At 37.6% G+C, this 27,372-nt stretch overlaps 1 protein-coding gene across 3 annotated transcripts in view; it reads left to right on the top strand.

Annotated features, from left to right (window-relative positions):
• Positions 1-24,765, top strand: part of LOC137221849 (serine protease inhibitor Kazal-type 10-like) — an 86,208-nt gene extending 61,443 nt beyond the window's left edge. The window contains exons 6-11 of one of the 3 annotated variants that reach the window (XM_067732182.1): positions 8,625-8,723; positions 20,321-20,386; positions 20,734-20,810; positions 21,677-21,739; positions 23,297-23,412; positions 24,371-24,765. In XM_067732182.1, coding sequence (XP_067588283.1) covers positions 8,625-8,723; positions 20,321-20,386; positions 20,734-20,810; positions 21,677-21,739; positions 23,297-23,412; positions 24,371-24,416 — 467 coding nt within the window. In that variant the 3' untranslated portion in view covers positions 24,417-24,765. Of the gene's footprint in view, positions 1-8,624; positions 8,724-10,571; positions 10,688-11,631; positions 11,790-19,655; positions 20,387-20,733 lie in introns of all 3 variants that reach the window. The other 2 variants (XR_010942175.1, XR_010942174.1) reach the window with 2 other exon arrangements.
• The last annotated feature ends 2,607 nt before the right edge of the window (positions 24,766-27,372 follow it).

Genomic DNA, 27,372 nt, shown 5'->3' with positions numbered 1-27,372 from the left:
GTGTTACCTCATTGTAGATTTGATTTGCATTTCTCTGATAATTAGTGATGTTGAGCATCTTTTCATGTGCTTTTTGGCCATTTTTATGTCTTCCTTGGAGAAATGTCTGCTTAGATATGCCCATTTTTTTATTGTTTCTTTGTGGGGGTATTGACCTTCATTTGCAAATACTTTCTCCTATTCGGTGGGTTGTCTTTTCATTTTATTTATGGTTTCCTTTGCTCTGCAGAAGCTTTTTAATTTAATTAGGTTGCCCTTGTTTATTTATGTTTTTATTTGCATTACTTGAGGAGGTGGATCAAAAAATATATTGCTGAGATTTATGTCAAAGAGTGTTCTGCCTGTGTTTTCCTTTAAGAGTTTTATAGTGTCCAGCCTTTATAATTAGGTCCTTAATCCATTTTGAGTTTATTTTTGTGTGTGGTGTTAGAGAATGTTCTAATTTCATTCTTTTACACGTAGCTGCCAGTTTTCCCAGAACCACTTATTAAAGAGACTGTCTTTTCCCCATTGTATATTCTTGCCTCCTTTGTAGTAGATTAATTGACTGTAGGTGTGTGGGTTTATTTCTGGGCTTTCTATTCTGTTGCATTGATCTATATTTCTGTTTTTGTGCCACTACCATACTGTTTTGATTACTGTAGCTTAATAGTATAGTCTGAACTCAGGGAGTGTGATTCCTCCAGTTCTGTTTTTCTTTCTCAGGATTGCTTTGGCTATTCAGGGTCTTTTGTGTCTCCATACAAATTTTAAGATTTTTTGTTCTAGTTCTGTGAAAAATGCCATTGGTAATTTGAGAGGGATTGCACTGAATCTGTAGATTGCCTTGGGTAGTACAGTCATTTTGACAATATTGATTGTTACAATTCAAGAACATGGTATATCTTTCTGTCTTTTTGTGTCATCTTTGATTTCTTTCATCAGCATCTTATAGTTTTCAGAATACAGATCTTTTGTCTCCTTAGGTAGGTTTATTCCTAGGTATTTTATTCTTTTTGATGAGATGGTAAAGGAGACTGCTTCCTAAATTTCTCTTTCTAATCTTTTCATTGTTAGTGTATAGGAATGTAAGAGATTTCTGAGTATTAATTTTGTATCACACAACATGACCAGATTTACTGATGAGCTCTAGTAGTTTTGTGGTAGCATCATTAGGATTTTCTAGGTATAGTATCATTTCATCTGCAAACAGTGACAGTTTTACTTCTTCTTTTCCAATTTGGATTCCTTTTATTTCTTTTTCTTCTCTGATTGCCATGGTTAGGACTTCCAAAACTGTGTTGAATAAAAGTGGCAGCAAGAGACATCCTTGCCTTTTTCCTGATATTAGGCAGAATGCTTTCAACTTTTCACCATTGAGAATGATGTTAGCTGTCAGTTTGTCACATATGGCCTTTATTATGTTGAGGTAAGTTCCCTATATTCCCACTTTCTGGAGAGTTTTTATCATAACTGGATGTTAAATTTTATCAAAAGCGTTTTCTGTATCTATTGAGACGATCATATTGTCTTTATTCTTCAACTTGGTAATGTGGTGTATCACACTGGTTGATTTTCAGGTATAGAAAAATTCTTTCATCCCTGGGATAAATTCCACTTGATCATGGCGTATGATCCTTTTAATGTGTTGTTGGATTCAGTTTGCTAAATTCGGTTGAGGATTTTTGTGTCTATGTTCATCAGTGATATTGGCCTGTAATTTTCTTTTTTTGTGGTATCTTTGTCTGGTTTTATTATCAGGGTGATGGTGGCCTCATAGAATGAGCTTGGGAGTGTTCCTTCCTCTCCAACTTTTGGAAGAGTTTCAGAAGGGTAGGTGTTAACTCTTCTCTAAATATTTGATAGAATTTGCCTGTGAAGCCATCTGGTCCTGGACTTCTGTTTGTTGGAAGTTTTTAAATCACTGTTTAAATTTCATTACTTGTGATTGCTCTGTTCATATTTTCTGTTTCTTACTGGTGCAGTCTTGGAAGGTTGTATCTAAGAATTTGTCCATTCTTCTAGGTTGTCCATGTTATTGGCATGTAGTTGTTTGTAGTAGTCTCTTATGATCCTTTTTATATCTGTGGGGTCAGTTGTAACTTCTCCTTTGTCATTTCTAATTTTATTGATTTGAGTCCTCTCCCTTTTTTTCTTGATGAGTCTGGCTAAGGGTTTATCAATTTTGTTTATCTTCTCAAAGAACCAGCTTTTAGCTTCATTGATCTTTTCTGTTGTTCTCCTCTGTTTCTTTTTTTTTAAATTTCTGCTCTGATCTGTATGATTTCTTTCCTTTTACTTAACTTTGGGATTTGTTTGTTCTTCTTTCTCTCGTTGCTTTAGGTATAAGGTTAGGTTGTTTATTAGAGATATTGCTTGTTTCCTGAGGTAAGCTTGTATCACTATAAACTTCTCTCTTAGAACTGTTTTTGCTGCATCCCACAGCTTTTGGACTGTTGTGTTTCTGTTGTCATTTATCGCTAGATATTTTTTGATATCTTCCATGATCCATTGGTTGTTTAGTAGCATATTGTTTAACCTCTATGTGTTTGTGTTTTTTACAGTTTCTTTTTTCCTGTAATTTATTTCTATTTTCATAGCGTTGTGGTTGGAAAAGATGCTTCATATGATTTCAGTTTCTTGAATTTACCAAGGCTTGATTTGTGGCCCAAGATGTGATCTATCCTGGAGAATATTCCATGTGCACTTCAGAAGAAAGTGTATTCTCTTGCTTTCAGATGGAATGCTCTATAAATATCAATTAAGTCCATCTGATCTAATGTGTCATTTAAGGCCTGTTTTACCTTATTGATCTTCTGTCTGGATGATCTGTCCATTGATGAAAGTGGGGTGTTAAAGTCCCCCACTATTATTGTGCTACTGTCAATTTTTCCTTTTATGGCTGTTAGCATTTGCCTTATATATTGAGGTGCTCCTATGTTGGGTTCATATATATTTACAATTGTTATATCTTCTTTTTGGATTGATCCCTTGATCATTATGTAGTGTCCTTCTTTGTCTCTTGTAACATTCTTTATTTTAAAATCTATTTTCTCTGATATGAGTATTGCTACTCCAGCTTTCTTTTGATTTCCATTTCCATGGAATGCCTTTTTCCATCCCCTCCCTTTCAGTCTGTATGTGTCCCTAGATCTGAGGTGGGTCTCTTGTAGTCAGCATATATAAGAGTCTTGTTTTTGTATCCATTCAACCAGTCTATGTATTTTGGTTGGAGAATTTAATCCATTTACATTTAAGGTAATTATCGATATGTATGTTCTTTGCCATTTTGTTAATTGTTTTGGATTCTTTAAAAGATTTATTTATTTATTTTGTCTGTGCCAGGTCTTAGTTGCAGCACACGGGATCTTTCTTGCGGCATATGGGATCTTTTGTTTAGTTGCAGCATGCGGCCTTCTTAGTTGCGACATCCAGAGTCTTAAATCGCGGCATGCAGACTCTTAGTTGCAGCAATGTGAACTCTTAGTTGCGGCATGCTTGCGGGATCTAGTTCCCTGACCAGGGATCAAACCCAGGCGCCCTGCACTGGGAGCGCAGAGTCTTACCCACTGCACCACCAGGGAAGCCCCCTGGGTTTGTTTTTGAAGGTCTTTTTATCTTCCCTTCCTCTTTTGTTCTCTTCTCTTGTGATTTGATGTCTATCTTTAGTGTTGTGTTTGGATTGCTTTTTTTAAATATATATTTAGTTAGTTAGTTAGTTTTAATATTTTTTGGGTACGTCAGATTTTAGTTGCAGCACATGGGATCTTTGTTGAGGCATGCAGGATCTTGTGGCATGTGGGCTTCTGTCTACTTGCGACATGCGGGTTTTTTCTCTTCTCTAGTTGTGGCGTTCAGGCTGCAGAGCACGTGGGCTCTGTATTTGCAGCACATGGGCTCCAGAGCATGTGGGCTCTGTAGTTTGGTGCCCACAGGCTCTCTAGTTGAGGTGCCTGGGCACAGCTGCCCCATGGCGTGTTGGAACCTAGTTCCCCAACCAGAAATCGAACTCACATCCCGTGCATTGGAAGGCAGATTCTTTACCACTGGACCACCAGAGAAGTCCCCTGGATTGCTTTCTCTTTTTTGTGTTTCTGCTGCAAATTTTGGTTTTGTGGTTCTCTTGAAGTTTTGATACAGCAGTCTATATATGTACAAGATTGTTTTAAGTTGCTGGTCTCTTAATTTCCAGTGCATTTCCTATATCATGTATTAGTACTCTCTTCTCATGATTGGTGGTTTTGATATCATATTTGTGTGTGGATGATTTCCTACCTTTACTTTATGTTTGCCTTTGCTGGTGAGCTTTTCCATTCATAATTTTCTTGATTCTAGTTGTGGCTTTTTCTTTTCTGCCTAGAGAAGTTCCTTTAAGACTTCTTGTAAAGCTGGTGTGGTGGTGCTGAATTTTCTTAGCTTTTGCTTGTTATACTTTTGACTTCTCTGTTGAATCTGAATGAGAGCCCTGCTGAGTAGACTACTCTTGGTTGTAGGTTTTTCCCTTTCATCACTTTAAATATATCATGCTACTCCCTTCTGTCCTGCAGAGTTTCTGCTAAAAGAATCAGCTGATAACCTTATGAGGATTCCCTTGTATGTTATTTGTTGCTTTTCCCCTGTTGCTTTTAATACTTTTTCTTTGTCTTTGATTTTTGTCAGTTTGATTAATGTGTGTCTCAGTGTGTTCCTCCTTGGGTTTATCTTGTGTGGGACTTTCTGTGCTTCCTGGACTTGAATGAGTGTTTCCTTTCTCATGTTAGAGAAGTTTTCGCCCTTAATCTCTTACAATATTTTCTCAGGCCCTATCTCTCTCTCTCCTCCTTCTGGGAGCCCTATGATGTGAATGTTGGTGCTTTTAATGTTGCCCCCGAGGGTCTCTGAGACTGTCCTCATTTCTTGTCATTCTTTTTTCTTTATTCTGTTCTGTGGCGGCGAGTTCAGCCATTGTCTTCCAGCTCACTTATTTGTTCTTCTGACTCAGCTATTGATTCCTTCTAGTGTATTTTTCAATCCAGTTATTGTTCATCTCTATTTATTTGTTCTTTAAATCTTCTAGCTCTTTGTTAAGCATATCTTATAACTTTTCAGTCTGTGCTTCCATTCTTTTTCTGAGATCTTGGATCATCTTTACTATCATTACTCTGAAGTCTTTTTCAGGTAGGTTGCCTATCTCTACTTCATTTAGTTGTTCTTGTGGGTTTTTACTTGTTCCTTCTTCTGGAACATATTTCTCTGCCCTCTCATTTTGTCTGCCTTTCTGTGTTTGTGGTTTACTTTCTGCTGGCTGTAGGATCATAGCTCCTCTTGCTTCTAGTCTGTGCCCTCTGGTGGGTGAGGTTGGTCCTGAGGCTTGTGCAGGCTTCTTGGTGAGAGAGACTGGTACCTGCCCATTGGTGGGTAGAGCTGGGTCTTGTTCCTCTGGTGGGCAGGGCCATGGCAAGGGTGTGTGTTTAGAGGTGGCTGTGAGCTCAGTATGGCTTTAGGCACCCTGTCTGCTAATGGATGGGGCTGTAGAACTGAGTTTTAATGCCAGCTTCTCCACTTAGTTGTTGTATAAATTCATATTTGTACACATTTTTTAACTTTTCCAAGTTAGTTTTATTATCAATAATTTCATGGGGTTGCAGCCAGTCTTCCTCTTTGTCCTTCTTCTTAAGTGAAGGAATTTCCCATATCACTTTCTGGCAAATTTAAAATAAAAATTGAAAAGGTAATGCAGAGCCTTGGTACACTGAATAGCAAAAATTCCCAGAGCAGCCACAGCTCAGATGTGTCAGTGAGCCCTCTCTAATATAGTCTTTTCATATATGAATGTGATATGCCTTCTTTGTGACTTCTAGGGAAATCTATCCATTCTCTCAATATTTAGGAGTTTCAAGAATGCTATTTCTGAGACACAAATCTGATGTAGTTGCCCTACTCAAGTCTTCCACTGGCTCTTCATTGCTTATATTATGCGGTTATTATTTATGGTAAAACTTGAATGTGAAGAAATGTAACATTTTATTTTGTGTAACTGAAATCTGTTCATGAACATCCATGAAACATGTACACCTGATAATAGACAAAAAGTATGTTGGGGACTTGTGTCTTCTGGGGCAGGAGATGGAGGCTGAATTCAAGTATGGATTACAAGAAAAAGAGTATAGAGAAGGGTGAGGTAAGTTAGAAGGTCTTTAAATATGTTTAGCACTAGTGTCCACTTTTTGAGTGCCTTTAGAAGCACTTTAGAAATTAAATTAACATGCGAAAAGAAAACTGCCTGCACCCTCCAACTGAGGAGAGTTTTATCTGCTAAAGATTCAGAGTCCTTTGGCTACTAATTACCTGTTGCATCCCTGGGGCTCCTTTTCCCTTGTTCTCAAGAGCCAAAGTGATCCTTTGTTTACTAGCATAATTTTAGTTTTGCCAGGCAGAAAAACACTAATATTAAGATTAAGAAGATTTCCTGATCCCTATTAGAAAATGACACCTGGGTAAATCAGATCTCCTCACACATCTCCACCCCGAACCCCCAAAATACAGATTAATTTGGAGAGCACATAAAATTGCACATGGCCTATGTCTGGAGCATAACTGGAAAAACAGACAATATGATCCACTTTGCATTCCCGAATTGTGTCCTGCAATCATAGTAAGAACCACAAGGGCCATTCCAGCCACAGCATTGGGCAAATGGGGCTGCCACAAGTATTCCAGGCCTCACACATTCCTAGCCGTTAGCATCTCCATCATTAGACTGAGACTGACATAATACATGTGCTTAACATACAAAGAAATGCAACTCTGTACAGAAGGTTGGTTGAAGTTCACTGTATTTGTTAGGATACAGGCTAAACTAATATAACAAACGTAAAAGACTATAGCACCCTTATTTACGATTTTATTTGTTTCCATGTAATGGTTCCAAGGTAGATGGATAGATCTGGGCCACCATCCACAAGTTAAGTCTTCCATTTTGGGGTAGATGACAGATGGTGGTCCATTCCTGTCCACTTCTAAGCCAGTGAGAATTATGCTTAACTGGAAAGCCAAATGCTCATTTAAAATTTTTTTTCTAATGAAATGTACAATTAATATTTGAAAATAAGAGTATACCATAATTACCATGTCAGGTTCATGGTAATGACTCCATAAATATTTTGGGGAATGGAAGGGTGATAAATATAACACCCTTTATAATTTGTAAATAAATTATAAATATAATTTAATATCTCAGGTGTCTATTCTTTATGTATTCATTAGAATGAAAACTTATTGAACAACATTAACTTGACCTCTAATAGATTTGCTTTTGAAGGGAAGGAAAATTTGCCACCCCTAAATGGATCTCTTTGGCATGAGGATTATTTTGGGTTGATTGTTTTTAAGAAAGAAAAGACTCAGGAAGAACCTTTGACCTAACTGCCTAAAGAATGTAGATAGAGGACCTGTTCCAGGAAGGGAGCTATCACCAGAGATACCTAGAGTATAATATAAACTGGGTGTGGTAGACAGGGAGGAACCTAGCACGCAAGCGCGCGCATGTATCATTTTGCCTGTCTTTGGGATTTCTCATGTTTGGATTCGCCGTATTTAAATAATTAAATTTGATTTTCTCCTGTGAATGTCTCTTATGTCAATTTAATCCTTAGACCAACCAGAAGAACTTAGAAGGGTAGAGAAAAAAAAAATTTTTTTCTCCCCAGCACTTTCATCAAGTTTTATTCTTTCTTTAACAGGTAGTTTGTATAAGAGATACTTTAGCAAATGGTGATTTTTCTTAAAAGTTCTAAGAGTTTAGACCCCATTTGAATTGACATTTCCAAACTCTTCTTTTTTCCTGCTTGATTCTCTTGTTCCTTTCCAACTCACTTGCTTGGAAAGTTTTCGCATTTCTTTTTTCCCCACATACCTTCTTACTGTAAAATCTATAACTGCAGGTATTTCCTTCTTTCCTCCTCATACTTCTGGGTTCATCAGATCAAACGGTCCCAAGCCCCCTGCTGAGGGAACATGTATTGCAAGATATCTGTGAGGCATCACTCCTGACCTACTGAATACCCCCCAGGCAAGACACGGAATATCTCTGCCTCTTATCTGCCCTGAGTGCTCTGTATTACCCCACCAATCTCCTCACTCACAAGTCAGTAAGAGTGGAGATGGATGGTCAGGAAGGAAAGGTGAATTAGATAGCCACTGTTGCTTCACTCTTGATCTCTCCGTCAGGCAGGTCAAGTGGGGAACCTAGGGAAGTAGCCCTGGAACACTGCTGTCAGTATTGCTCCAGATTTATCATTCCAGAAATACCTATTGCTGTTTGTCAGAAGAACACACAGAGATTCAAATGTGCATGTTTACTCGAAGTGCAGCCAGGCTCCTTGTGGGTTGACTCAAAGATTGGGGAGAATAATCAGCTTCTTCTCACCTATTCACAGAGCACTTTTCATGGGTTTTCTCTCACACTTTAGGGCAGTCTTCTGATGTCGTGATATTTCTTGCTGAATTGTAGGGTTGGGGGAGCAACAGATGGGACAGTCCACCTTAACTTGGGATCTAGGGAGTTGGAGTAGTTCCTCTACAAGTAAAACACTTTCTAAGTTTGTCTAGATTTCATTTACCTGTCTGTTGGAAATGGGCCATGTATCTCTGTGCCATTGTTTCAGACATCCTGAGGAGTTTCTCTGACAGATTCGATAAAATGCCTCTCACCTCCTCATGGATCAAAGTGATTTTCATCATCTTGGCCATTACTCTTTATTCTGGTGAGTAAATTTTTCAGTCTTGGGGAAAACACTTCATATATCCTAGAAATGCAGGAAGCATTTTGCTGTAACGTAGGAATGTAGTGGTGGTTTCATTGATTCGTAATTCTTAAATTGGTAAAGTGACACAGGGTTTACTATAAATTCCTTTTAAATGTTTCATCATTGAATTGCTTCTTCTCATTTCCCATATTAGAGAAGTTAAAACAGAGTGGTGCATTAGAATGGGCAGTAGACCTTATCTCTTCCTTTAACTAAATTATTTTTCCTTTTGGGGCCCAGATTCTATGGTTGTAATTACAAAGTGTGGGGAAAGAATGAGCTCTTCTAGATCTGGTATTCCTTGTAAATCTAAAGTTTTAGTTACCAGCTCTGAGTCCCCGAAATTAAGGCATTGTGTTAAGAAAGAACTCATTCATACCTCTGTTGACCAGTTATCTTCCTTAAAGTTCAAGGTGGCCCATAAAATTAGGGGAATAAAAGGAGCTGTTATATAGGTATTGAATAATACCCTGATATTGAGCAGAATTTCTTCACATTTAAGTGACTTCACCCAGGGCATTGTCTTCATCACAGTGAAATGTCTCTTTTACAGAGCTTTAAAAAATTGGTATCTTCAAGCAGGGTATTAGGAGTTACTAAAAAATAAATACATAATACCATTTTTCACAAAGCTAGAATAATTGGGGGATTATTTTTTTCTAAGATTTGTATATATTTGAGAATTTATGTTTTTGTTACTACTACAAAATTCTTACCTCATTAGTTGTAGTTCCTTGAATTGGCCACTTACATAGATTTCTACTGCCACTGTGTGTGTGGGCTTCTTATTTTTTTAAACTGTTCTGTGGTTGCAGAAACTGCTCTTACAAAAACATCAAGTTACAAGCATTGGGTAAGTTACTGCTGGTTCATTTGGAAGTTGAAATGTAAATTTTTAACCATTTTCAGTTTTTAAAATCACAGCAAAATTGATCAAACAGAATGTAAAAAACACTCCTTCAAAAAGTAAAAGTGTGTATGTATTATTATTACATCAAGGTTAAGAAATAGAATCTAGCAAGTAATACAAAACCATTTAGCAGTGTCTATACAAGGTGATAGCGTATTTATCCTATTACCTTAAATTTCCTATCATGGGTAGTTACTTGCTGCACACAAAACTGAGAGCTATAGAGAGTATGTTTAGAGTAGAATTATTCATCCTAACAAAATGAAAGGGAAAAAAGCACCATCCCAATTACCAGTGTGTAGGAGAATAGACAGTGATGATTTCTATATGGCCAAATAGTGGAATATTACTTAAGGGTGAAAGTAAATTACAGCTCTGAACATCAGTATAAATAAAGGTCATAAGGGAGTATAAAAAGAAAGGCATATAGAATACATATTGTATCATTTATTTGTGAAAATTACCAAGATACCCAAAACTATGAAATACATAAATATAGTGAAAATATATATGTATTGATATGTAGTGAAATTCTAGAGGGAGGTAGAAACTCAGTTTGGTGACTTTCTTGTGTGTGTGTGTGTTTGTGTGAGTGAGAGAGTGATAAGAAAAATATCACCTAGGAGGGGAAGGTCATGGGTGGGGGTGGGAAATTGGTTACATTATAAAAATAAACTCAGCCAGTTGCATGGCCTTTTTGTTAATACACTATTTCTATAAAAATACTGATATTAGTTTCTTATTTACTGGATGTGACTCCATAAAGTTTTCTCTTTAAATCTAAACATATATTGTATTTATCCTTTTCTGGATGTATGGCATTTCATATTAAGATTTAAGAAGATTGTATTCAAATATTCATTGTCTAATGTATATTATCTCTCTATATTTGACAGGTAGAATGTGGTCCATACAGTGGTGTGAAAACATGCACAAAAGAATATCATCCAGTCTTTGCAACCAATGGCCACACTTACTGCAATAAATGTGTTTTTTTTTGTGGTTCACTCAAGTAAGAACACAATAGTGAATATTTACTCTTCCAAAGTAATTAAAAAATCATGAAATGATAAGAAAATTCATTTGCTGATAATGTAGACACAACATACACAGAAAATAACTATAATATTTCTCTAAAAGCCAAGGAGACACACTTCTACCATGTCTTAAAATTCTTACTTCTGAAAGTAGTATTAAACTATCACTATAACCATGCTGGATGTTTTGCAAATGAAAGAACTAGTTAACTTAGCTTAATTTAATTGATTATGAACTACTAATGGCTGACTAGTGGCCAAGATGATGTTATTCCAAAGCTCTGATGCTCAACAGAAGATCTCACTGAAGTCATGAGAATCAGCCTTGCAGACCTCCAGCCACAGGGGGCATAATTGAGCAAAGAACAGACTCATGATTACACACTGAAATCATGTGATTGTCAACTTTGTCTCCTGAAATCATCATGGCCTTTGAAACCTTCCTGAGAGTGCAGAGCAGTCTAGGACACCTCCACCCAAACTCACATCCCCCTCTCCTCCACTCGGAAGGAGTTTGTGGTCTAAAGCTTTGCCAGCCTTTTCTGCAACACTCCCCCATTTTGTTACACATGTGTTCCTCATAAAATCTTTGCCCACTTACTCCCAAAATTGTTTCTGCCTCTTGGAAAATCTGGATTAACACAATGCCTAATGACTTCCTTTCTTAGGTCTAGTCCAAAGACTGAGTCAGGACTGAGCAGGTAGGAAGGATCAAACAGCCCCACAGTAGGGAGAGGACATGTATAAGGCAGGGGAGCAGGCAGGGTCCAGCTCCTTCTGGAAGTAGAGTACAGCCTTTCTGTAATGTCCCATAGTTCAGATCTCCTCATTTAGAAACATTTTGTGTACTGCCACAGTGTTTAATTTTATGTGTTCTTTTAATAATTTTTTTTCACTTTCTGTCTGATTCTTTCTACAGAAAAAGTGGTGGCAAATTTGCTATTGCTCATTATAGTGAATGCTGACTTTTTCCTGGAGCAACACATTCCTACAACTTCTACTGTGATCCCATTTTGCAGTGGATGCTACAGACAATTAGAGTGGCAGAGTCGGGGTCTTCCATTCTTAGAGGACCAGGTGAACCCTGTAGAATACAAGGTGGAATGTAGTATATTCCAAGTTCTTTCTAACTTTAAGATCCTTTCATTTCAGCATTTTTACTCTCTATGTTCAGTTCTTCAATGACAGTTTGAAAAATTAGTATCTTAGTTATATGTTTGATAATGTAAAACCTAATGCAATTTAAAACCCTAAATATTTTGCTCCATGAAATGTTAAATGGTGTTACATTTTATTTTAACATGCCCCTTGTTTATTTCGTTGGGTAATGGGTTAAGACATAAACAATTTTTGATACCTATAGCCAAAAAGATATTTTCCAAATATGACCAAATATTAGATTACTTGGGTATTTATAAAAAGTACAGGGCTTCCCTGGTGGCACAGTGGTTGAGAGTCCGCCTGCCGATGCAGAGGACACGGGTTCGTGCCCCGGTCTGGGAAGATCCCACATGCCACGGAGCAGCTGGGACCCGTGAGCCATGGCCTCTGAGCCTGCGCATCCGGAGCCTGTGCTCCTCAACGGGAGAGGCCGCAACAGTGAGAGGCCTGTGTACCACCAAAAAAAAAAGTACAGATAACTGGATTCTGTCTGTTCTAAAGATTCAGAACTTCTAGGAGAGGTTTATGGGAAATTGAAATCTAACAAGCACCCCAGGTAATATTATGATCATGAATCTTAGGTAATACTGACTCTAAGACCTCGGGTATGTCTATAATTGAATAAATTTCAGAATGTATAGAAAGATAATATAAGATTTATGAGGCTTGGGAAAAATTTCTATGTTTTTCATTCTTGATCACAAGTCAGTTGAGAGGTAAGTGGGTGCTCCTGGGATGAGAAGCAACACGGCCTTTATTGACTTAGGACTTGCTTTATTAGAGCCAAGTCAGATGTCTCTCCATTAGTCTCAGTTTTCCAGCCACAAGAAGCAGGCTTTAGTTGTGTGCCCAAAGGATCATTCAGACCTTGAATGTAGTGGCAGAAATGTAGGTTGACTGTTGAATGACAACTGGGAATCTATGACATAGGCTATGCTAGGCATGCTGTTCTTATCAATAGATACTTTTACATCTAAAGAGTAATCAGTGTGGGAGCTATTAAATCATTTAAAATCTCAAATATCCCTCTTAAGGAAAGTATCCATTAGAATGTTAATTTGTAGAGCAACGTTATAAAAATGCTTTCGGCCAATTGCACCACTTTTTCTTTGCAGAGGACTTTGTGAAAAAGTTCTTCAGTGAACATGTGTATTCATTTATGTATTCTTTTTTTTAAAATTCCACATAAATAAAGGTCTATGTGTCAAGCCCTATTTAGATGCGAGAAATAAGATAACAATGATCAGCTCTGCTTTTACTTATCATCTAGGAATTTAAATGTTATCGATTAAAGGTATTATCCACTAATGAATGGAAATCCTCCTTTTTGCATGACTGTTCTCCTCAAAAGCTCTGTGAAACAGTTTTCTACATGTTACCTAACTCAGTTCTTCTAAGGATCACATTAGGTAGACATCAGCTCTCTATTTTACATATTATGAAAATGAGACACAGGAAATCTTACAGTATTTTAAACCTGACCTTTTGGTAAAGAGAGTTTGAATACAAAGCTTGAAATTTTATTCTTTTTAAAAACCAGTTTATTGTTGTAATTACATACCCAAAATTAATCAGTTTTAGACATGATGTAATAATTGAAATATATATAGAGAGAGGGAGAGAGAGAGAGGGAGAGAGATAAGCAACCATCAACACAATTAAAGTTTAGAGTGTTTACATCACCCCCAAATATGTGCCTCTCATCCTTTGGAGGTCATGCCCTCTTCCTACCCCCAACCCAAGGCAACTACTCATCTACATTGTATTCTCTTGTTTTACCTTTTCTAGACATTTTCTGTAAAGACAATGAAACAGTATGTTGTTTTTATATCTGCTTCTTTCATTTTACAGGTTTTTGTGGTTCATTCACACTGTAGCTTATACATCAGTAGTTCATTACTTTTTAATGTTCAATAGTATTCCATTTTATATTGATATACCATGTTTTGTTTTACTTTTTCACTAGGTTATGAACACTGGAATTGTTGCCACTTTTTGGTTATTAAGAAAAATGGTGCTATGAACATTACTATACAAGTCTTTTTTTCTTTTCATTTTTTCTTGGTTAAACACCCAAGAGTAGAATGGATGCTTTGTATGGTAGGTTTATCTTGCGCTCTTCCAGAACCTATCAGTGTATTTTTCAAAGTGGCTGTATCTTCTTAACCATTCCCACCAGTAATGTATGAGAATTCCGTTTCCTCCACATCCTCACCAACAATTGTTACTGCATACCTCTTTTTTCTCTTCCAGTTTTATTGAGATATAATCGACATACAGCACTGTGTAAGTTTAAGATGTACAGCGTAATGATTTGACTTACATATATCATGAAATAATTATAGTAAGTTTAGTGAACATCCATCATCCCGTACAGATACAAAATTAGAGAAATAGAAAAAAATTTTTTCTTGTGATGAGAACTCTTAGGATTTACTCTTTTAACTTTCATATATAATGCTCAGCAGTGTTAATTATATTTAACATGTTGTTCATTGCAAGCCTAGTACTTATTTATCTTATAACTGGAAGTTTTTACCTTTCAACTACTTTCATACAATTCCATCTCTCCTCACCCCCTATCTTTGGTAACCACAAATCTGATCTCTTTTTCCATGAGTTTGTTTTTGAAGTATAATTGACCTACAACACTGTGTTGGTTCCTGGTACACACATAGTGATTCTATATTTCTGTACATTTCAAAATGATCACCATGATAAATCTAATTGTCTTCTGTCACCACACAAAGATATTGCATAATTATTGACTGGATTCCCCGCACTGTACATTTCATAGCTGTGATTGATTTATTTTGTAACTGAAAGTTTGTACCTCTTAATCTGTCTCCCCTATTTCTCTTCAGCCCCCAACCCCCTCCCCTCTGACATCTGACAACTACTGGTTTGTTCTCTGTATCTGTGACTCTGTTTCTGTTTAGTTGTGTTTCGTTTCATTTGTTTTTGTTTTTTAGATTGTACGTATAAGTGAAATCATATAGTATTTGTCTTTCTCTGTCTGAATTATTTCAATTAGCATAATACCCTCTATGTTCATCCATGTTGCTGCAAATGGCAAGATTTTGTTCTTTGTTATAGCTAAATAATACTCTGGCGTGTGTGTGTGTGTGTGTGTGTGTGTGTGTGTGTGTGTGTATCACTATCACATCTTCTTTATACATTCATCTATTGATTGGGCACTTAAGTTGCTTCTGTATGTTGGTTACTGTAAATAATGTTGGAATGAATATAGGGGTGAATCTATATTTTCAACTTAGTGGGGGTTTTTTCTTTTCTTTTCTTTTCTTTTTTTTTTTTGCATAAATACCCAGGAGTAGAATTGCTGGATCATATGGTAGTTCTTTTTTTTAATTTTTGAGGAATCTCCATACTGTTTTCCATTGAGACGTCACCAATTTACATTCTCACCAACAGTGCATGAGGGTCCCCCTTTGTCTACATCCTTGCCAACATTTGTTATTTGTTGTCTTTCTGATAGTAGCCATTCTGACAGATATGAGGTGATATATCATTTTGGTTTTGATTTGCATTTCCCTGATGATTAGTGATGTTGAGCATCTTTTCATGTGCCTGTTGGCCATCTGTAGATCTTCTTTGGAAACATGTCTATTCAGGTCCTCTGCCCAATTTTTAATTGGGTTGTTTGTTTTTCTCATACTGAGTTATATGAGTTTTTTGTGTATTTTGGATATTAATCCCTTGTGAGAAATAAGTTTGCACATATCTTCCCACATTCAGTAGGCAGCCTTTTAGATTTGTTGATAGTTTCCTTCTCTGTCCAAAAGCTTTTTAGTTTGATGTAGTCCCATTTGGGTTTTTTTGCTTTTGTCTTCCTTGCCTGAGGAGACATATCCAAAAACAAAATTGCTAAGACTTATGTCAAAGAGTGTACTGCTTATGTTTTCTTCAAAAAGTTTTATGGTTTTAGGTCTTAACATTTAAATAATCCATTTTGAATTTATTTTTGTGCCTGGTGTGAGAGAAGAGTCCAGTTTGATCCTTATGTGTGTAGCTGTCCAATTTTCCTAACATCATTTATAGAAGAGGCTGTCTTTTCTGCATTGTATATTCTTGCCTCCTTTGTTGTAGATAAATTGCCCATATAAGTATGGGTTCATTTTTGGGGTCTTATTTTGCTCCACTGATCTATGTGTCAATTTTCGTGCCAGTACCATACTGTTTTGATCATGGTGCTTTGTAGTATAGTTTGAAATCAGGGCGTGTGATACCTCCAGGTTTGTTCTTCTTTCTCAAGATTGTTTTGGCTATTCAGGGTCTTTTGTGTTTCCATACAAATTCTAGGACTGTTTGTTCTAGTTCTGTGAAAAATGCCTTTGGTGTTTTGGCACTGAATCTGTAGATTGTCTTGGGTACTATGATCATTTTAATAACATTAATTCTTCAAATCCATGAGCATGGTAAATCTTTCCATCACAGCAAATGTTTCCATCTGTTTGTGTCATTGTCAACTTCTTTCATCCAGTTTCTTATATTTTCTGGGTGCAGGTCTTTTTATTCCTAGGTATTTTATTTTTTTGATGCAATTGTTTTCTTAGTTTCTTAATGGTGTTCATTTCTTAATTTTCTTTTCTAATAGTTCATTGTTAGTATATAGAAATGCAATAGATTTCTGTATATTAATTTTGTATCTTCCAACTTTGCTGAATTCATTGCTGAGCTTTAGTAGTTTTTTTGGTGGCATCTTTAAGATTTTCTGTGTATAGTATCATGTCATCTACAGTCAGTGACAGTTTTACTTCTTCCTTTCCAATTTTGATTCCTTTTATTTCTTTTTCTTTTCTGATGGCTGCAGCTAGACTTCCAATACTATGTTGAATAAAAGTGGCAAGAGTGGGCATCTTTGTCTTTTTCCTGATCTTGTAGGAAATGCTTTCTACTTTTCACCATTGAGTATAATGTTAGCTGTGGACTTGTCATAGATAGCATTTACTATGTTGAGGTGTGTTCTGTCTATACTCACTTTTTTATCACAAATGGATGTTGAATTTTGTCAAAAGCTTTTTCTGCATCTATTGAGATAATCATTATGACGTTTATTCTTCAGTTTGTTAGTGTGGTGTATCATATTGTTTGATTTCTGGAAATTGAACCATCCTTGTATCCCTGGGATGAATCTCACTGGATCATGTTGTATGATCCTTTTAACATACTGTTGAATTAGGTTTGCTAATATTTTGTTGGGGACTGCTTCATCTATGTTCATTAGTCTTTCGGCATGCTTTCCTTTATTGTACTTTTCAGATACTGTGTTTTTTGAAAGTTGAAGGTTTGTGGCAACCCTGTGTTGTCAGATAATGGTTAGCATATTTTAGCAATAAAGTATTTTTAAATTAAGGCGTGTACATTGTTTCTAAGACACAGTGCTATGGCACACTTAATAGGCTACATATGTATAGTGTAAACATAATTTTTATTTGCATTGGGAAACGAAAAAATTTGTGTTACTTATTTCATTGCAATATTCACTTTGTTTCAGCAGTCTGGAACCAAACCCTTCCGTATCTCCAAGGTATGCCTGTTATGTCATACTCAATAAAGCTGGAATATATATTTGGAGCAGGGGAACCTTGTGACAGTGTAAAACAGACTGCATTATATTGTGCTCAGGGATCATCTAACAGGATCTCCTAAGCACCATAAACTTTGGAATATTAGAGAGGAAACACAGACATGTAGTTCAGCGTTCTCCAGCTAGAGTTAACTCTAAATAGACAAAAGAGGCCGGGTAGCCAAAGTTCACGCATCACCACTTCAAATAAGCTGTTCCATTTGTATATGTATATATAACAGGAAGTTTCTCCAAAGATTTCCAAATTTCTCATTTACAGAACATAACTATGAATTGTGTTAATTAGAGAGGAATATTTTCTTCACATATTCAGCACTTAAATAATTTGGAAGTTAAACCATGTTTGTAGATGAAAATTCTTAAAAGTAAAAAAATAGAAATTATGACTTCATTAACTTATTTAATAAACAATTTCAGCTTATTCCCAGATGGAGAAATTTTGTCACTGAACAAAATCATCCAAATATATACACTTTATATTTTTGTATATATTTAACTGTGAGTGTGAAAACATGAATATTTCAGATGACACTCATTTGGTGAGATACAGAGAACCAACCATACTTGTAATCTGTCTTTTTCATAGTAAGATGATATAAGGCTTTCAGGAAGTAAACTGGTCTTATCTTTAAAATTTAAACTGCACATATTATGTGACTCAAAAATGCAACTACTAAAAATATAGAACTAATTGAATGAGCATGTAGTGACCTGCACAACCATGTTCATTACAACACTGGTAGCAAGAATAACTTAAAAGGAATTGTGTGTTTGTATATGCTTATATGAATATATACCATTGATTGTTAAATGAAAAACTGAGTTACAGAGAAATGTCTTGATTTTATTCTTCTGTCTCTATTTTTATCTATCTATTTATCACCAGTCATCTTTAGGGCCAGCATCTTCAGATCTCTCTTAACTCCATCTTCATTTGGCCTTCTTTGTGTGTCTGCATCAAATCTTCTTCAGTCTCCCTTTTATGAGGATACTTGTGATGACATTTAGGGCTCACTTAGATAAGTTACATATATAGATATCTATGTATATCTATCTGTATGCTCTGTGTGTGTGTGTATATATATATATGTATCTATATTGTTAATGTTATTACATATATATGTGTTATTACATGTAAATGTTAGTATATTTGTGAATATATAGATATATAGAATTATATACATACATATATAGACATATATACACATGCATATATCTGCATATATACACATATGCATATATTTATATGTGATTTTAGTATAGTTGTATATTAAATATCTGTAACTTTATAGTATAAATGTATTTATGCACCTTAAACATTTTCAGAAAAAATATGCATCAAATAACCCACACATCTAACATTCCCTTTCATGGTTAATTTAGAAACCTCATGGCCTGTTGTATCTCATAGGCAGTGTCTTCTGCTCTTAATCTCTGCTAATGAACGCACATAAGAGAAAAAATCCAGTGTTGTGGGATTCAAGGACTGTACAATCACTTCAACTCTAAACTTCAGTTTAATTTTACCCTCCAAGGTCGTGTGCCAGAAGGATTATCTGCACAGATGTCTCTGATGGTATCTATGTAAATAATTCAAAATCTAGCGAAAGCATGATAATAACTTCCTATAATAAAGGAAAAATTTTAGCACTTACCAGATTTTGTATCCTCCCATTAAATTGGCATGGAACAGTGCTAGACTCAAAGGTTCTTTTCTCAATCTTGGCTTTCTTCACTGAAAAAAAAAAAGGTTCGGTTAGGGTGACACATGTAATCTAGCACAACTTTAAGTGCATCCTGTTTTAATATTTTATCCCTAATATTTATGGCAAATCGTTGAGATAGACATTATTCCCACATTTAAAATTAGGAAATAGTGGATTAGGAAGTCTGAATATTGTCTCAAGGTTACTCAGTGGTAGATGGCATTTGAACTCAGGACTTTCATTTGCCAAAGTTCTTCCCACAGGGTCAGACTGTGAAGCAGATTAATTAAATAGCTCATATTATATACCTCTTCCTACTACTTCTAACCCTGCACAGTTTCCCACTTTACTTTGAGGTAAAGATCAAATTATTCATCATATAGTTGAGGGCATTGTCCCCTGTGGTCTCAATTTCATTCCCAAGCCTTCTTTCTCTTCTTAATATTCACATTCTGTCCTCTACCTCAGGTTTCCATAGCTGGTTGCCCTGACAGTCTTTTTGAACATTCTTGGTTGTGAATTTGTACCATAATTTTACAAGATGTTCTCAGTGGGGGAAATTGATTAAAAGGAACACAAGAACTCTCCGCATTAGTGTTTACGGCTTGATGAGAATCTCCATTCAACTCAAGATAAAAAGTTTAATAAAAAAAAAAAGTTTAATAAAAATCAAATCTCCCATTGAGTCTAATGGACTTCTACTGTCCTTCAAAATACTAAGGGTGTAGGTATGTATCTAATTATAGTTCCCCAAACTCATTCTTTTCTTTCTTGTTTTGATTATCCTTTATTTTCAACTCAGGAACTCGGAAAGCTTCCCATCTCTTCTGTACCTTAGAGTTTCAAAGAATTGTTGTCACCTTCTCCCTTCCTCATACATGTGTTCATCAGATAAAATTGTCCCAAACCCCTGCTGAGAGATGATCTGTGTGAGATCTTCGTGAGGAAGAACACAGAAAACCTCAGGGTCTTATCTGCTGGGGGCCATCTGTTTTACCCCACCAGGCTGGTCACCAACAGTCCAATAAAGGAGACTCTTCAGCTGGGGGAAGTGGTTGAGAAGGAAAGGGAATCAAAATAGGCACAGTCCCTGGAGCTGCAGACCTCACTCTCCACTGCCTTCTCTGTTTCAGGTAGGTCAGGTGGGGATGCTGTGGAGGTAGCCCTGGTGTGTCACATTGCTGTGAGGACTGCTGCAGGTCAGTCCTTGCTGAAATAACTATTTCTGTTTTCTGAGGAAAAACTGAAATTCCAAAGTGCATATTTCTTTAAATGCAGCCAGGCTCCTTGGCTGAGCCAAGGGTTGGGAGGGTAAACCGCTCCTCCTTAAATGGGCAAAGAGAACTTGTCCTAGTGTTTCTCTCAAGTCTTCTACAAGGCCTTCTGTTCACATGTATGTCCTGTGGGTTGGGGGGAAGATTCCCACCATAATTACAAACCTAGGAGAGGGGGGCAGTTCCCTTAGCTGTAAGAAACTTTCATTTGGAAATGGGCAATTTGTCCCTGTGCCATGTGTTATAAGCATTCCTATGCATTTATTCTACAGACTTGATAAGATGTCTCTCTTCTCATCATGGATCAAAGTTATTTTCATTATTGGCTTGGCATGTCCTCTTTATTTTGGTGAGTAAAATTTTCAGACCTGGATGAAGCAACTAACATATTTTAGGAAATGTAGGAAACAACTGCTATTATCTAGGAATGAAGGAGATTGCTGTTGGGTATGTAATACTTAAACGGGCAAAATGAAATGTTACAAATACCTATTTAAAAATTACATCAGTAGATTGCTTTTTCTCATTTCCCACCTTAGAAGGGTAGAGACAGAGGGGGTTAGAATGAGCAGTAAAATTTAGTTTTCTGTTTATTTATGATTAAAGATATTTACCTGATTTTTTCCCCCTTTTTGGAGGTCAGATTTCATCGTTGCTAAATGCAGAGTGTGGGCAGTAAAAAAGTCCTCTAGATCTGGTATCCTTGACAATCCTATTTGTTGTTTGCCAGCTGTGAGTCCACTAAAGTCAAGGCTTTGTGTAAGGAGAGAAGTAATTGATCCCTCTGCTGAAAACTTATCTTTCTTAAAGCACAAGATGGCCCATGAATTTCAGAGTAAAGTAGCTGTGAGATATTAATGAGATCCATGATACTCGAGTTGAATACTAAGTAGTAATTAACTTCTTCATATTAAGTGGCCTTAAGCAAGGCATTGTCTTCTCTGACTAGGATGTCTCTATTTATAAAAATGAAAAAAAGTGGTATCTCCACAGCAGGGTTTGGTGATTATTAAGCCATACTTAAAGTTATTTTTCAGAGTGAGATGAATTTAGAATTCTATTTCCAGATTTGAAGTTATTTTGTGAGATGATTATTTTGATACTACCACAAAAGCCTCACCTCATTACTTGCTGTGTTTGAGTAGGTGATTTGCATAGATGTGGGTACTTCCCACCAGAGACATTGTTTTCCCCTGTTCATCTTCTTCTTTTCAGTTTACCTTTTGTGTGATGGTTGCAGAAACTGCTTTTGTACCCTTAAGAGAGACACGTGAAACTGTAAGTTCATACTGATTAATGTGGGAATTGAAAAAGGTAAACTTTTAATTTTTTTATATTTTAAGTTTTAACAGCAAATTTTATCAAAAATATCTATAACAGAATAGTCCTTCAAAAAGTAAGATAAAGTGTCATTCTTACACTAAGTTCAAGAAATAGAATCTTGCCAGCTATATAAAACCATCCGTCATTTCAGACAAGGTAAAAATATCCCATTATTCACAGTTTTATTATTGAGCATAAACCTTGTTATATACAGGCATCAAAAAACAGTGTTTAAAGTGGAATTGTTCACCCTAGAAAAAGAAGAGGATTAAAAAAAACTAATTTAGGGGGCTTCCCTGGTGGCACAGTGGTTGAGAGTCCACCTGCCGATGCAGGGGACATGGGTTCGTGCCCCGGTCCGGGAAGATCTCACATGCCGCGGAGCGGCTGGGCCCGTGAGCCATGGCCACTGAGCCTGTGCGTCCGGAGCCTGTGCTCCGCAACGGGAGAGGCCACAACAGTGAGAGGCCCGCGTACCGCAAAAAACAACAACAACAACTAATTTTGGGCTTCCCTGGTGGTGCAGTGGTTAAGAATCCACCTGTCAATGCAGGGAACACGGGTTCAAGCCCTGGTCCGGGAAGATCCCACATGCTGCGGAGCAGCTAAGCCGGTGTGCCACAACTACTGAGCCTGTGCTCTAGAGCCCATGAGCCACAACTACTGAAGCCTGTGCACCTAGAGCTTGTGCACCGCAACAAGAGAAGCCAATGCAATGAGTAGCCCCTGCTTGCTGCAGCTAGAGAAAGCCTGCACACAGCAACGAAGACCCAGTGCAGCCAAAAATAAATAAAATTAAAAAAATAAATAAATAAAATTGAAAGCAGGGACTCAAACAGATATTTATTTTTAAAAAACCCTAATTTTCCACTTACAGGAATATAAAATAATTTTCATAAAATCACAGATTGGAATATTACATAGAGGTGAAGAAAATCAACTGTATTTCTAAACATCTAAGCAAACATTTTTAAAGATGCCTAAAAAGCAGATCATGTAAGGATACACACACTATTGTTTATTTATGTAAATTGCCAACACTGCCATCACTACACAAATTATATATATACATGTATATGGTTAACTACACATATACAAACATATATATGAACACATACATATACGGTGATAATCTTAAACTATCAGATTATCTATTAGTGAAACTATTGAGGAAAACAGAAGAATTATAACAAATTCACTTTTATAATTTTTTGTGGTATGAGATAATGGTGAACATCTGATCCATGTATGAGGTGAAGTAGGGGCAGAGTGGCTAAATTATTAAAATGCATTTAGCCATTTGTATGTTTTTAAAAAATACAAAAAATATTGGGGTTGCAAAAATATATCAATATATTTTTATGTCTCTGTGCATGACTTATGTCTATTTTTAAACCTCAATATAGACTATAGAATATATTTCATTTTGATGCATACCATTTTGTATTAAGAATAAAAAATATTTTATTCAAAAAGTTTATTATCTGAAAATTTTTGTTGTCTGTTTAACAGCCAGAATGTAACGTGTATGTGGATCAGTTACATTTTTGCACCAGAGAAATGGACCCAATCTGTGCAACGAATGGCCGAACGTACCCCAATAAATGTGTTTTCTGCAGTGAAAAGCTGTAAGAACACAAGACTAAATATTGGCTCATCCAAAATAATGAAGAAACAATCACAAAATTATAGGAACCTCCATTTTTCTAGCCAGGTCACAGTATAGATGGAAAATAACTGTACTTTCTCTGTTAAAGCCAAAGAAACACACTGGTACCTTTCCCTTGAGTCTCATTCCTAAAAGTAGTTTTCATTTGACCTCGAAGTATATCCATCCCTGTTGGATGTTACCCAACTGTATAAATCAATTACTTTAACTTGATTTAATTGCTGTGACTTACTAATGGAAGTCTGGTGACCGATATAATGTAATTCTTAACTCCAGAGGCTGAATGAGAACCTCTATGATGTAGCTCCAAGCTACAGGGAGCATAACTGAGCAAGAAAAACCACTGACTTCAGAAATTTAAATCCATCACAATGGACAATTTATGCTAGAAAGGAACTCCTCCAGTGGTCCATTTTGTCCCCTGATCTCCTTGACAAGACTACAAACTTTCCTTAGAGAGCAGGGCATGCTAGGGCACTTCCACCTAACCTCCCTTGCTGTCTCATTCCCCCGAGGGAGTTCCCAGTCTCAAGGTTCAGCCAGCCTTCCTACTTCCCACCTCATTTCCTCTCACTGGTGTTTCCTCTCATTTAATCCCCAAATGGGCTTCTCCTTCTAGAGAACCATGAAAACAATCTCTAATCCTCCTCTCTGAGGTCTCTCCTCAGTGGGTTCCAAGGCTGAGTCAGGACTGAGCATGTAGGAAGAGTCAAGTAGCCCCAGGTGGTTGGGAGGACCTGTGTAGGGTAGGGGGGTAAGGAGGGGCCCAGCTACCTGTTTGAGGAAGGGGAGCACAGCCCTCCTAGCACTCTTATATTCAGATTCTCCTCATGGAGAAGCGCTTAGTGCAGTGCTCAGGCAATTTTAAATACTTTTTTAAGCATAATTTTTCTTTTTTGCTTTTTCTTTCTTTACAGAAAAGATAGTGGAAAATTTGATTTTAGTCATTGGGGTTGTTGCTGACTCTGCCTCAGCCACACATTCCTATGGCTTTTATAGCAATTCTATTGTGAAATGGATTCTACAATTAGTCTTCTCCATCAGGGCTTTAAATTCCTAGATGATCAGACAAAGCCTTCAGTACTACAGAAGATGGAATATAGATCGTTGAAGAATTTTTCCAACTCTAAGAACCTGCCAATGAAAGATTTCTATTTTGTCTTCAGTTATTCAGTGACAGTTGAAAACCCATCTTAATTGTGTGTTCAATAATACAAAACCTAATGTAATTTGTAATCATGAATATTTCAATCCATAAAATGTTAAATAGTATTATCTTTATTAAAATACTCTTTCTTTGGTTGGTTGGTTAGTGGATTAAAAGACATGAATACTTCTGGTAACTGTAATTAAAGAAATAGTTTCAAAGGTGAACAAATAATCCATTACTTGGGTGTTTATTAAAAGTACAGAGAGTTGGGCTTCTCTTTATCCTAAAGAATCCAAAACTCTAGAAGAGGAATCTGAGAACTTGAATTCTAACAAGTACTCCAGGTCAATCTTCTGATCACCAGTGTTAGCCAAGACAGCTAAAACATAGCACATATCTATAATTGAGTGAATTGCAGAGACTATTCAAAGATATTGTGTGATTTCTGAAGCTTGGGAGAAAACTATATTATTCTCTCTGTCTCTCACGAATAAGTCAAGAGATAGTTTGGTGATCCTGGCAGGCCAGGCAACTCTGCCGTTACGGATCTAGGATATTCATTTGTGTTCCAAGTCAGATGCTTTTTTATTTATCTTCACCATTCAACCAGCAAGAAACAGGCTTCATTTGAGTGGCCAAATGTTCATCTATTTTTTTTTTTTTTTTTTTTTTTTTTTGCGGTACATGGGCCTCTCACTGTTGTGGCCTCTCCTGTTGCAGAGCACAGGCTCCGGACGCACAGGCTCAGCGGCCATGGCTCACGGGCCCAGCCGCTCCACAGCATGTGGGATCTTCCTGGACCGGGGCACGAACCCGTGTGCCCTGCATCGGCAGGCGGACACTCAACCACTGCGGCACCAGGGGAGCCCCCAAATGTTCATTTAAAGCTTAGTTTTAATGGCAGAAATGTAGACCAACTACAAGAAAGCAAGTTTCAAGCTGCTATATCTGTGATATCAGACCTGCTCTGCTTTTTAGTAAACATTTTCACCTCTAAAAGAGTGACCCACATGGGGGTTACTTACTCATTTGCATTCTTTAGTACTAATTTTTTTTTGTGATACGTGGGCCTCTCACTGTTGTGGCCTCTCCTGTTGCGGAGCACATGCTCTGTACGTGCAGGCTCAGCGGCCATGGCTCACGGGCCCAGTGGCTCCGCAGCATGTGGGATCTTCCCAGACCGGGGCACGAACCCGTGTCCCCTGCATCAGCAGGCGGACTCTCAACCACTGCACCACCAGGGAAGCCCAGTACTAATTTTTAATGAAAGTATCCATTAAAATGTACAGATTTAGAGCCACATTATAAAAACGCATTCAACCACCTTCATATCCTTTTTTTTTCCTTACAAAAGACATGTATAAAAAACATTCAGTGGGAGGACCTTCAAGATGGCGGAGGAGTAAGACATGGAGGTCTCCTACCTCCCCACAAGTACGTCAAAAATACATCTACATGTGGAACAACTCCAGCAGAACATCTACTGAACACTGGCAGAAGACCTCACACTTCCCCAAAAGCAAGAAACTCCCCACATACCTGGGTAGGGTAAAAGAAAAAACACAGACAAAAGAGTAGGGGTGGGACCTGCACCTCAGGCAAGGAGCTGTGAAGAAGGAAAAGTTTCCACACATTAGGAAGCCTGTTCACTGGCAGGGGCGGGGTGGGAAGCTCTGGAGCCACAGAGGAGAGTGCAACAACAGGAGTGCAGAGAGAAAAGTGGAGAGATTCACACACAGACGATCGGTGCTGACCAGCACTCACTAGCCTGAGAGGCTTCTATGCTCCCCGCCAAGGCGGGTGGGGGCTGGAAGCTGAGGCTTGGGCTTCAGAGGTCAGATCCCAGGGAGAGAACTGGGGTTGGCTGCATGAACACAGCCTGAAGGGGGCTAGTGCGCCACAGCTAGCTGGGAGGGAGTCCAGGAAAAATCTGGACCTGCCTAAGAGGCAAGAGACCATTGTTTCAGGGTGCGTGAGGAGAGGAGATTCAGAGGCCGGCCTAAAGAAGCTCCAGAGATGGGTGCGAGCCGCGGCTATCAGCGCAGACACCAGAGACGGGCATGAAACACTAATGCTGCTGCTGCAGGCACCGAGAATCCTGTGTGCAAGCCCAGGTCACTATCCACACCTCCCCTCCCAGGAGCCTCTGCAGCCAGCCACTGCCAGGGTCCTGTGATCCAGGGAAAACTTCCCCAGGAGAACACATGGTGCACCTCAAACTGTTGCAACGTCATGCTGGCCTCTGCCACCACAAGCTTGCCCCACATTCTGTAACTCTCCCTCCCCCTGGCCTAAGTGGGCCAGAGCCCCCTAATCAGCTGCTCCTTTAACCACCTCCTGTCTGGGAAAAGAACAGATGCCAGAGGGCAACCTACATGCAGAGGCGGGGCCAAATCCAAAGGTGAACACCAGGAACTGTGCAAACAAAGAAGAGAAAGGGAAATTTCTCCCAACAGCCTCAGGAGCAGCGGATTAAATCTCCACAATCAACTTGATGTACCTGCATCTCTGGAATACCTGAATAGACAATGAGTCACCCTAAAATTGAGGCGGTGGACTCTGGGAGCAACTGTACACTTGGGGATTGCTGTAGGCAGCTGACCAGTTTCTGATTTTTAAGTTTATCTTAGTTTAGTTTTTAGCGCTTGTTATCACTGGTAGACTTGTTTATTGGTTCGGTTGCTCTCTTTTTTTCACGTTATCTTAATAATATTTTTTTACTTTTTTGTTTTAATAACTGTATTATTTTTTTCTTTCTTTCTTTTTCTC

The sequence above is a fragment of the Pseudorca crassidens genome, chromosome 3 (genome assembly GCF_039906515.1).
Source record: "Pseudorca crassidens isolate mPseCra1 chromosome 3, mPseCra1.hap1, whole genome shotgun sequence".
In the NCBI taxonomy this organism is placed as follows: domain Eukaryota; kingdom Metazoa; phylum Chordata; class Mammalia; order Artiodactyla; family Delphinidae; genus Pseudorca; species Pseudorca crassidens.
Note: the sequence above shows the minus strand (reverse complement) of the source record. Positions and strands in the feature narration are given on the sequence as shown.